General features: G+C 41.0%; 1 protein-coding gene across 2 annotated transcripts in view; it reads right to left on the reverse strand.

Annotated features, from left to right (window-relative positions):
* The window catches only part of TAF2 (TATA-box binding protein associated factor 2), a 97169-nt gene extending 84596 nt beyond the window's left edge, over positions 1-12573 (reverse strand). For both annotated transcript variants that reach the window (XM_047074131.1, XM_047074130.1), the window contains exons 1-3: positions 12223-12573; positions 11457-11511; positions 397-557 (exon numbers count right to left, since the gene is read on the reverse strand). In XM_047074131.1, the coding sequence (XP_046930087.1) occupies positions 397-557; positions 11457-11511; positions 12223-12305 (299 nt within the window). In that variant the 5' untranslated portion in view covers positions 12306-12573. The remainder of the gene's footprint in view (positions 1-396; positions 558-11456; positions 11512-12222) is intronic.
* Between the last annotated feature and the right edge of the window lie 280 nt (positions 12574-12853).

Here is a 12853-nt window from a genome sequence, read left to right on the forward strand (position 1 = left end):
TTTGAAGTAGTCTCTGCTCTAAGGATTACAACAACCACCTAACCCATTGAAGATTAATGTTAATAAAGTATTTTTAAAAAATATTAAAAGTAGAAAAATGGCTTAAAATTGTTTTTTAATTCTCAGATAATACTTCTTCAAAACTGTAATCTGAAGAAAGGAAACTCAGTAACTTACTATGTTGGGTAGAACTAGTAAAATTTCTTGAACCAAATATGCAGAGAAATTATAAAAAATTATAAAAGAAATTATAAAAAAAACAGAAATTATAATTAGGAAAAAAACTGGGATTCAGAGCCTAGTAATCATCTAAGAAAAGTACTTTGAAAAGATTAATCCAATAATATGGGGAATATATAGCTGTTAGAAATATCAACTTTAAGGTATAAAACTTACTGTTTTGATTCATTGTGACAGACTTCCAAGGTTGGGTCATTATAAATAAAAGCAGCTTCTAAATCATTGATCCTTACTCGGTATATTCTACACTGTTTGCTGTTCAACTTGATTCTATTCAAGTTTGCAACTGTGGGAAATATAGTCAGTTCCACGAATCCCTGCAATGATAAAGAATAATAACTTTGTTATAATTAAGACTGGTAGGTTTTAGAATATTTTTTTTTATTTCTACTACTTATACTTAGTTATACCACTATTTCTATTACATTCCAGAGACAGAATTCCAAATAGCTACATATATATGTGTTCTCTGAGTATCTTCATTTCAAACACTATTGTCCTAATGAATGAACAGGTATGAATTATATAGACTTTATCTTCTTGGTGATTCACATTCACCATCAGTGAAAACTGGACCATCTGCCAGAAAAAAGTAAAAGGACTCACACTCTCAAATACAAGGCTTTCTAGACAGACTGGAACTCAAATAGGGAAGAAGGAAAAAAAAAAGAAAAAAGAGCAGAAAGAGAATCAAAACCAGTTTGGTGAGTAAAAAGAACATGGCCTTCCAGGGGCGCCTGGGTGTCTCAGTCAGTCAGACGTCCGACTTCGGCTCAGGTCATGATCTCGCGGTTTGTGGGTTCGAGCCCCATGTCAGGCTCTGTGTTGACAGCTCAGAGCCTGGAGTCTGCTTCGGATTGTGTCTCCTCCTCTCTCTGCCCCTCCCACACTCATGCTCTGTCGCTCTGTCTCATAATAATAAATAAACGTTTAAAAAAAAAAAAGAAAAAGAACATGGCCTTCCAAAATGGGAATCAAATGGGAAAGATGGGTCAATGGAACATGACACATATGTCCAATGTTTTTAATATGATGTGTTAAAAAACTGATATACTCTGGGGCACCTGGGTGGCGCAGTCAGTTAAGCGTCCGACTTCAGCCAGGTCACGATCTCGCGGTCCGTGAGTTCGAGCCCCGCGTCAGGCTCTGGGCTGATGGCTCAGAGCCTGGAGCCTGTTTCCGATTCTGTGTCTCCCTCTCTCTCTGCCCCTCCCCCGTTCATGCTCTGTCTCTCTCTGTCCCAAAAATAAATAAACGTTAAAAAAAAAAAAAAACTGATATACTCAAGTGTGAAAAATGGGAAGGCATGAAATAGCATTTCAAGGGCTGCAAACTGAACAGGAAAATTTCAGAACCTGCAACACAAATAGCTAAGATGAAATGGAGGCAGCAACCACAGAGGGTTCAAGTATAACCATTCTAATGGCTTTAGAGAGCAGCACTGTGCGCCAGATGTTACACTAGATACTTTCATATGTTCTCTATGAACTGAAAAAAGTACTACTTTACGCTTTTTACAGATAAGTTAACGAAGTTAAGAAAATTATGTAGGGGTGCCTGGGTGGCTCAGTCGGTTAAGCGGCCGACTTCGGCTTAGGTCACGATCTCGCGGTCCGTGAGTTCGAGCCCCGCGTCCGGCTCTGTGTTGACAGCTCAGAGCCTGGAGTCCGCTTCGGATTCTGTGTCTCCTCCTCTCTCTGCCCCTCCCACACTCATGCTCTGTCGCTCTCTCTGTCTCATAATAATAAATAAACGTTTAAAAAAAAAAAAGAAAAAGAACATGGCCTTCCAAAATGGGAATCAAATGGGAAAGATGGGTCAATGGAACATGACACATATGTCCAGTGTTTTTAATATGATGGGTTAAAAAACTGATATACTCTGGAGCACCTGGGTGGCGCAGTCAGTTAAGCGTCCGACTTCAGCCAGGTCACGATCTCGCGGTCCGTGAGTTCGAGCCCCGCGTCAGGCTCTGGGCTGATGGCTCAGAGCCTGGAGCCTGTTTCCGATTCTGTGTCTCCCTCTCTCTCTGCCCCTCCCCCGTTCATGCTCTGTCTCTCTCTGTCCCAAAAATAAATAAACATTAAAAAAAAAACAAAACTGATATACTCAAGTGTGAAAAATGGGAAGGCATGAAATAGCATTTCAAGGGCTGCAAACTGAACAGGAAAATTTCAGAACCTGCAACACAAATAGCTAAGATGAAATGGAGGCAGCAACCACAGAGGGCTCAAGTATAACCATTCTAATGGCTTTAGAGAGCAGCACTGTGCGCCAGATGTTACACTAGATACTTTCATATGTTCTCTATGAACTGAAAAAAGTACTACTTTACGCTTTTTACAGATAAGTTAATGAAGTTAAGAAAATTAGGGGCGCCTGGGTGGCGCAGTCGGTTAAGCGTCCGACTTCAGCCAGGTCACGATCTCGCGGTCCGTGAGTTCGAGCCCCGCGTCAGGCTCTGGGCTGATGGCTCAGAGCCTGGAGCCTGTTTCAGATTCTGTGTCTCCCTCTCTCTCTGCCCCTCCCCTGTTCATGCTCTGTCTCTCCCTGTCTGAAAAATAAATAAAAACGTTAAAAAAAATTAAAATAAAAAAAAAAAGAAAATTATGTAATTAATAAGTGGAGAAATGACATTCAAATCTCCATCTAAACGATTCCAGTGGAATCCTACTATACCGTGTTTCTTGTACAGGGCTTTAAATAACATGCAAGAATTTTTTTATAAAACACTTAGCCTAACTGCTCAAAAGCACAGAGATTCTGCAGCCCTTTTTCCCCACCACTTCCCAAATAAGAAGATAGCCATACATCCATAAATTAGACTCTCTACACAGATCTGCATGGTAGCAAATGAGAATAGAAAGAGCAGAGGCCAAAATACTGTTAATGAAAAGCTCTGTGTTTAAAGGTGTAAACTATCAGCAACTGGAGGGGAAAAGACCAAAATTCTTTTAATTAGCCTATCAGCAATCCATTGACCAATCTACATAAATAAGCTTGGATCAGCTGAAAGCAAGCAAGCAGAATCAAAACAGCAAAAGTGTACTGTAATAGAAAAAATTATGGAAAGTGCTTTAAGTCAATAGTTAGCTTACATGGGTGGGGATAGAAGAACAGGATTTGGCTTTCTTGACTAAGGTTAACAATAACAAAACAGTGAATAGAGTATATTTCATGAAGATAGGGAAAGCCCAGTCTCCTCATATCATCTGGTCTCTGACACCACCTAGAGCCCTAACCTCTATCTGCCTGCAACATTCAGACCCATTAACTTCCACAAGGCTCCACTCTCTGTCGTCCTTGGCCACTGGCATTACTGCAAGCTTGTCTGGTCATGTAACCTCTCACTTACTCTCTTCTGCTTGCTCCTTGTTCCCTCCCAACCACTTCACAGCTGACCACCTTCCCATCCTATTCTAAATAACCTCCCCTGGGCCATTCAACCTTTTGAAAAATTCCTTCTCTACCTTCCAGCCTTAGATGAAATGTCTCCTGAAACCCCTTTGACAAGAAGCTACTTATTCTTTCACTCGCTGTAAATTAGGAGAGGGGAAAACAGAAAACCTTTTAGTTTCATGTGCTACTCTAGACCACTCACAGAATTTTATATAGCATATGCTATAAGAGTAAGGGCAGTATGTCATTATTAAATACATGGTTTACGGGGTGCCTGGGTGGCTCAGTTGGTTGAGTCCAAGTCTAGGGTCTAGAGCCCTGCGTTGGGATTCACTCTTTCTTCCTCTGCCCCTCTCTCTCGCTCACTCTCTATCCCTAAACTAAAAAAAAAAACAAAAAAAAAAAAACAAAAAAAAGTATGTGTTCTGGAGGTAAACTGTCTGCATTCAATTCCAAGCTCTACCACTTAGTGAGTGTATGACCTTGAGTTACTTACTCTAGCTCTCAGTGTCTATTTCCTCCTCTATAAAACAAGAATAATGACAGTACCTACCTTTTGGTGGTAAGACAACTGAGCAATACATGGAAAACACTTAAAATCATAGTGGACATCTAAGAAATGTTCTTATTATTCTTTTGTATTTCTTTTTCCTTTAGTCATCCCATACAGATCCACAAGCCTCTATTCCTCTTCATTACTACCTCCCAAATTCCCCAACCTTCACTGAAGGCTCATAAGCAACTTTTCTAACCCATCTCTACCATAACTCTAAATGATCTGAATGTAGATATATCTGATCCATACAGTAACCTTGCTTCAAAGTTCCTTGACCTTAATTCCTACAATCTTTACTTCTATTACAGGACAGCAATCAAGATTACACTCCAAAGATACATCATCACTGCCCAGAATTACTCCCAAGCTGACATTTTAAACTTGAGTGTCCACAATGCTTATCCTTCTGCCCTTCTTATTACTTCTCAGTCTTCCTGTTCAACCACATGAAGTCCTGTTCCTGGACCTCCTCCAGTTTCTTACTACAGTCCTTCCTGGCATTTTTACAGCACTTTCTTTTCCATTTACTGCAGATCCTTAATTTCAACCACTGTTCTGCCAAGTATCAATTCTCTTGCCTTCCAGCTACATGTATATATCTTTCCCTAACTGTTCAAAAATCAGCCATCCACTGGGGGCCATACTCTGCAGTATTCTCAAAAATCCCGCTCTATTAACTACCCTATCCTATTAGTACAGGATTTTTTTCCTATGCCTATAAACATGTTCAAGTCTGACATATACTTTAAAATCTTGAGATCTACATCACACTCAAATAAACTACTTTTTGCCCTTATTCTGGAGTTGTCTTATCTTGATTCTGAACTGACAATCCCTGGCGTCCCAAAACCCTACCATGGTCTGGTAGTCATACTGGAAGTCTTTGGAGGTCAAGTACTAAAGGGGATAACAGTCCAAGGCTATTTCAGAGTAGGAGTCATGCTTACTCCACCAGTCCTAGAAACTATAGTAAATCAAAGCAACTAGACATCCCTTGAGGAACTGCAGAGATTAGTGCCCTCTAATATTTGGAAGATGCTTACTACATCTTAACTTATTTGGCCAATGCAAAAGTCAAGGTTTCAAAGAATGATGGTGAATTATCACAAATCTGTCAATCTAAACCACAGTTATAGATATAGTATTTTTATACAGCAAATCAGCATAGCTCTTGGTAACTAGTATCATAGCTAATTATCAAACAACTGTTTTTTTCCCAAAGAATTTTTATCAGGAAAAAAAAAATCACAGATTGCCTTCAAAACATCAGAATGCCTTCACTGTCACCTAATAACTAAAAACTATACTAACTCTCCTGCTCAATCAAAACATAGTCCAAAAGTACCTTGCTTCCAAGATAGCCCATAAAGCATTATAGTAGTATATTATATTGACAACATATGCTAACATGACCTGTTGGGAAGGGAAAGGAATTCTCCAAATATTTTAATAAAAACAAGGGTGGCACAGGATGAAAGTTAAATCCCGTTAAAGTTCAGGAGTCTGTCACATTAACAAAGCTTCTAAGGTTCCAGTATTCTAAGGCATATAAAAATATTCCTTCCACATGAAAAATAAGTTGTTTCATTCTGTACTGCTCAGCAAGGTACAAAAAACTGCTCAGGAAGGGAAAAAAAAACTTGGTGGGCTTCTTTGAATTCTGGAGGCAATATATACATTTGGGCATTCTGCTTACCAGGCAACCTATTACACTGTCAGCTTTGAGAGGGGTCCAGACCAAGAAAACGTTCTGCAGCAGGTCCAGATTGTGGTTCAAGCTGCCCTGCTATTTGGGCTTTATGACTCAGCAGATCCTATGGTATTTGAAATGCCCATTGCAGGGGCGCCTGGGTGGCTCAGTCGGTTAAGCGGCCGACTTCAGCTCAGGTCATGATCTCACGGTCCGTGAGTTCAAGCCCCGCGTCAGGCTCTGGGCTGACAGCTCAGAGCCTGGAGCCCTATTCAGATTCTGTGTCTCCCTCTCTCTCTGACCCTCCCCTGCTCATGCTCTGTCTCTCTCTGTCTCAAAAATAAATAAACGTTAAAAAAAAAAAAAAATTTTTTTTTGAAATGCCCATTGCAGATAGAGATGCTGTACAGACTCTGGCTTTTTCCAATACAATGACAGTGCAAATTCTTGAGGTTTGAGAGGAAAACCACAACCTCTCCTGTCACCAACTATATTCCATTTGCAAAGCAACTACTGGTTTGCTTCTAGACCCTTCAGTAGAAACTCAAACATGACCATGGGACTCCCAACGACTATGTTACCTGAAATGACCGTGATGAGATTGAGTGTAATATAAAGCTCTGAAAAACAAAAGTGGGCATGTGCAGCAGTTGTCCACTTTTAAAAAGACAACACATCTGAACCAGACCCAAGCAGGGTCATAAAGTACAGGCAACAGCATGAGCAGGTGCTCGGAATCCATTAATACTTCTTCCACTGCTTCTCTACCTCTCTTTCAATTTCCATCTCGGGCCACAAGGAGAGTTCCCCTTGTTCAGTTAACAGAATAGAACAAAGCACAAGCCTGAATTATGAATAAGCTCACAGGATGCTAGGACCAGCTGAAAGTGGGTGGAAGCTGCCATTAGAATGCCACTGAAGTTGGGGCACCTGGGTGGCTCAGTCGGTTAGGTGTCCAACTTCAGCTCAGGTCATGATCTCTCAGTCCGTGAGTTTGAGCCCCACATTGGGCTCTGTGCTGACAGCTCAGAGTCTAGAGCCTGCTTCAGATTCTGTGTCTCTCTCTCTCTGCTCCTCCCCTTCTTGTGCTGTCTCCTGTCCCTCCAAAAGAAATAAACATTAAGAAAAAAAAAAAAAAAAAAAAAGAATACCACTGAAGTGTGACCCTGGGAGACAGTGGAAGAAAGTCCTACAGCAGACAAAACGTTGGGAAATACGTCTGGCTGTACACTCTTTGTAGTAGAGATGACCTAAAGTACACAACTACACTGATCCATGGGCAATTGCTAACAGGATGGTTAGGAACCTGGTAAGAACAAACTTAAAAGACTGAAAATAGAAGATGGTAGAAGACGTGTATTAATGGATTTCTCAGAACAAGTATAATGTGAAAATGTCCATGTTATTATCACATAAACGGCCATCAGAGGGCATCTACGGTAGAAAGGACCCTCAAAAACCAACTGGCAAGATGAAATAGATCTCAAAGAATCTTTCCCTAGACACCCTGCTCGATATACAAAGTGGTCACGGAGGCAAAATGGAGGCTATGCATGAGCCCAACAACATGGTCTTCCCCCCTGCCGACATACACACCAAAGATGATCTGACTACCACCACTGCTGAGTGCCCACTACCAGTAGTAGAGGATCATACTAAGTATCCAATATGGTACTGGAAGGACCAGTTAATCACTTGGTAGAATGACTACATCAGACAGCTCATATCAAGAACATGATATGCCCTTACAAGAACAGACACATATTCTAGATTTTCCTTCCCTAACTACAACATACTTACAGAAAATCTTATATATCATTGTATTATCTCATACATACCTCCAACTTAGTGTATAGGAAAGTGTGGTTATGGGTTCTTACATACAAAATTTACTAGTTTTATCTTGTACCCGATTATCCAGAAGGACTGGCATGATCAACTGCTGTAGGCTTAATTACAGCACCAACTCAGAGACCTACAACAGGATGCTGTCTTAACTAGTGTACCATATATATAGAGACATCTCTCCAAAGCCAAAATAGACTGCGAACCAAAAGGTAAAAATTGGAGTGACTATTCTCACTATTGCATCAAAAAAACCACGGAAGGAATTTTTGCTATCTTTGTAACCTTGTGTTCGGTTCGGTATGTTTGGCCAACAGAAAAATGCATCCACCAGGGCATATAATCATGGTTCCATTTGGAAGCTGAGACTGTCACTTGGCCACGTTAGGTTCCTCATGTTATGGAACCAACAGAGAGAGGGTCACTATACTGACTGGAATGACTAATCTCAATTACCAAACAGGAACTAAGGTTCTGCTATACAGTAAGGACAACAATTATATCTGCGGTTCACAGAGATTCACAGAATGCATCTCAGGGTCACTTGGCCAATAGCACTAATCAACAGAAAACTGTTAAGAACCCAAAAAAGACAGGACAAGCAAGGATGCAGATCCTACAGGAATGAAGGTCTAGGTCAGACCAACAGAAATGTTGGCAGAAGAAAAAGGAAAAATGGAATAGGTGGAAGAGTAACACAGCGGTCTATATCAACTCTGGCCTTGACACCTGCTAAAGAAAACAGTGGCTCTAGCAATTAAGTTTCACATTCTCTTACCCACTTTTCTTTCCACTAGTTTGTACGAAAGCTACTGGTGATATCTAATACCTTACATGGGAGTAGAGATGAGTTACCATATCCTCATGTGAATTCATTAGGTGAGGGATTGGCAAACTTTTTCTTAAAGGGTCAGATAGTAAGTAGATTTTGTAGGCCACACAGTCTCTGTCACAGGTACTCAACTCTGCCAGTGTAGCTCCAAAGCACTTTAGACAATATATAAATAAATGGGTGTGGCTGTGCTCAAATAAAATTTGTTACAAAAATAGGTAGCTGGCCATTGCCAACCTCTGCAATAGCGGATAAGACTTCGTTAAGTCCCCTGTGTTGGGAACACTAGCTTTTCTTCTCAACAAAAAACAAGGATGGCTTGGGGGCAAAACGGGTAGACTATTCTAGATATTCTCCTTTTGCCCCTCCTAATACACTATACACCCCAGGAGTTGCATTAACTGGGCACCAGCCCTTCAGCTTCTGGTTGGGGAGGTCAAATGGGAAGCACAAGGAGAAAATTGGAGAGGGGAAGGGAAGTGAGCCCATTACATTTATCCCTCCAGGTTCCTCCCTATCCAGCTAAGGGAGGCAGTAGCTTCATTCTTCTACCAAAGGCCACACCTCCTATAAGGTCACTCTGACAACTACTATAGTTTCTAGTAACTTCTTCCTTCCTTTGTTCTTTCAGGTTTAGAAGTAATAACTATTCCTTGTTGCTAACCTAGTGTGCCCTACCATCTCTTGGTTTCTCTTAACCCTGTGTCTTCTAAATAGTCGTCTTCTACTTTCCCTCAACCTACGTGAATATGCTGCTTATTTCCTTCTGGGACCCTAATCCATACACCATCCAACCAATTTTTCTAGTGGGAAACCCAAAACTCATTCACAACTCCTTCCTAACATTCTCAGTAAAAGTTATCTGCAATTCCTTTCCATCTCTCAATTTGGCAGGGGCAGAGGAGGTTGAAAGGGGAAACAATGACAGAAAGGAGCTGCAGGTGACTCTTAGATCATCTATAATTAAAAAATGGGGGTGCCTGGGTGACTCAGTCAGTCAAGCATCCACTTTAGCTCAGGTCATGATCTCACGGCTCATGAGTCTGAGCCCCAAGTTGGATTCTGCGCTGACAGCTCAGAGCCTGGAGTCTGCTTCGGATTCTGTGTCTCCCTTCCTCTCTACCCCTCCCCCGTTCACTCTGTGTCTCTCAAAACCAAATAAATATTTTAAAAAAAGAAAATTTTTTTAAATGGCTCAATCACTTGCTAACTTTACACCCTGAAGAAAGTTACTTAGTCTGAAATCTTTCAGCTGCTTGAACTATAAAAATAAAGGTAAAATAGTATCTATTTCATGGGGTTATTGTGAAGATTAAGTGAGGTCATACACATAAAACCTTACAACAGTCTCATACATAGTATATACTCAATAAATGTTCACTATAATTCAGTCAACCATATCAACTCTATTTCTATACCACTTTCACTATTGTTATTTTCCTTCAGGGCTTCATTGTAAGAATATGACAATAACTTCTTAACTAAACTCCCTAATTCTCCTATCTTCCCTACCCAATTCATACAACACAACACACCTAAAGTACCCTTCTGTGAAGTACAAGGTAAATACAATTGACCCTTGAACACAGGTTTGAACTGTAGAGGCCCACCTATATATGGATTTTGTCCTGTTAAATACAGTGCAGTGCTATAAACGTATTTTCTCTTCCTTATGATTTTTTTTTTTTATTAAATTTTTTTTTTTCAACGTTTATTTATTTTTGGGACAGAGAGAGACAGAGCATGAACGGGGGAGGGGCAGAGAGAGAGGGAGACACAGAATCGGAAACAGGCTCCAGGCTCTGAGCCATCAGCCCAGAGCCTGATGCGGGGCTCGAACCCACGGACCGCGAGATCGTGACCCGGCTGAAGTCGGACGCTCAACCGACTGCGCCACCCAGGCGCCCCTGATTTTCTTAATAACATGTTCTTTCTCAATATTTATTATAAAAACACGGTATATAATAAGCATACCAATTATGCAGTAATGGACTTCATGTTATTGGTAACACTTCTGGTCAACAGCAGGCTATTAGTAGCTAAGTTTTTGAAAAGTCAAAAGGTATACCCATATTTTTTAATGTGCAGAGGGTTGGGACGCCAACCCCTACATTGTGAAAGGGTCAGCTGTTATCATATGTAAGGAATACTGATTGAGAAATTTCTTTGAGGACATGGGACTTAATGAACCTTTAAGGATTCTATGATTCCTATGAAGAGGTTCCATTTTTTTTAACTATATAGCTCATCTTAAGTAAACATATGAATACATGGATAACATCTGGGGGGAATTTCATGCCATCACACCACCTCCAAACAATAAATAAAAACAGCTAAGGTTCTATTTAATACAAGTCCCCCCAAATTAAGCACTTAGGTAGCCAAAGACTTCTATATTCCAAGGATATATATGCAATCTATATGTATCAAACACCTTATCTAAAACTTTACAAAGCAATCCACCTAAACCAGGTCAGCCAAGAATTAGAAAACAAAACTGGCCTCCTAGCAGCCAAGTCAAGTCAATGAGAGCCCTAACCTTAATTTTTTTTTCCACAGAAGAAATTTCACTATGGGCTTATTCTTGTTTCTTTCACAATTCTAAAATGCTTGGTGATACAGACTTTCACATTCCACAACTGATTAAATGGAATAAGATATTAACCCGGAAACAAAAAAAAGAAAAAAAAAAAAAAGAAAGGAAGGAAGGAAGAAAGAAAGAAAGAAGAATTGAGAAGGCAGCCAGTATAGCAGCAAGGCTATTCACCTTGGAGTCATACATATCTGAATCCCAAATCTCACCTACTCTTGAAACACAGTTATCTGGAAGTGAAAGTTTCTAAATATTGTAAAGGTGACTTGTTACTGCTTATAATTGTTGAGAACATACTCACCACAACAGATTTTCTCTGAAAATTTATGTTGTTGATGCAGACGACCTGATGGGTTGTATATTAAAAAAAAAAAAAAAAAAAAAGTACTTTTAGTAAACGAAAGCATAAGCCTATTCAAGTATAAACAAGGAATAAGCAGCTCACAATACTTAATTTTTCCATTTAAAATCCTGCAAATTAAGGTAATTGCATGTTTTAAACTGAGCAAAACAAATGGAAAAAGATTTCTCTGGAAAAAAAAAGACAGCAAGGTACTTTAAGAAAAACACAATCAGGGCCCCTGGGTGGCTCAATCGGTTAATGGTCATACTCCTAATTTCAGCTCAGGTCATGATCTCACGGTTCCTGACATTGAGTCCCACCGTGGGGCTCTGTGCTGACAGCGCTGAGCCTGCTTGGGATTCATTCTCTCTCTCTCTCTCTCTCTCTTTCTCTCTCCCCCCCTCTCTCTGCCCCTACCCCTGCTCGTGTTCTCTCTCCTTCAAAATAAACAGATAAAAAAAAAATATATATATATATATATATATACACACACATAAATGAAAAAAAAAACACCTATTAACCAGCAAAGGACATTAAATCTGTTGAATAACCCTGTCATTCAAAACCATACACGATATCCAACAAACACCATTTCCATCACTGTAAATGGGTTCTAGTTTCCTACTAGATTTCCCAGGCTCACAAAGGCAGTTTCAAGCAATCACCAAGTATAATTAATAAAAACAAAAGCCAGAAGAGGAAAGGAAGATGAAAAAATACTTATAATTTATATGGCCTTGGGCTTTCAAAGCCCTTGTCTCCTTTCTTCCTGTTCATTCTGGAGGGCTCTAAACCAGTTGGCGGCATGAAGCGCTCCCACCGAGCTTGGCTTCCCGGTTTCCCGGGGGCTGCGGGGTATTACCGGCCTCCGGCACCTCCCACTCCTCGCTCCCCCTCGCTCCCGACAGTCATGCCCAGCGGCCAGGGCTCCCTAGGCGCCCACACCCGGCCCCGTCCAATCTGCCGCCGCCTCAAACTCGCTCCCTCGATCCGGCTCCTTTCAGCCCCCTCCGCCGAGCTTGTCACGAAGATGCTCCTCTCAGCAACCGCTCAAAGCCACTGTCGGCCGACATCTTGCCTGTCACCTCTAACCTCTGGAGTCAGCGGAAGTGGAACGGCGGCGCGGGCGGAAGCCGGAAGCTTTGGGTCAGGGGGCGGGGCTTGTACGATAGCGCTAGAGGGTTTCACCTCTTTGACCATGTATATTCTGTGGGAGGGAACTGTTAAAATTTAGGAAATACGACACAAATATATAGTGGCTTGCGAAGAACGAGACAGGAGGTTGGTGGGGGTGTTAGTAGCCAGGGATACACGAAACCCGGAGTGGGGGGGGGGGGGTCCTGCTGGTTTGCTGT

This window comes from Lynx rufus, unplaced genomic scaffold (assembly GCF_022079265.1).
Source record: "Lynx rufus isolate CCGP_SWC_20201006 ecotype Redwood Valley unplaced genomic scaffold, mLynRuf1.p SCAF_12, whole genome shotgun sequence".
NCBI lineage: Eukaryota > Metazoa > Chordata > Mammalia > Carnivora > Felidae > Lynx > Lynx rufus.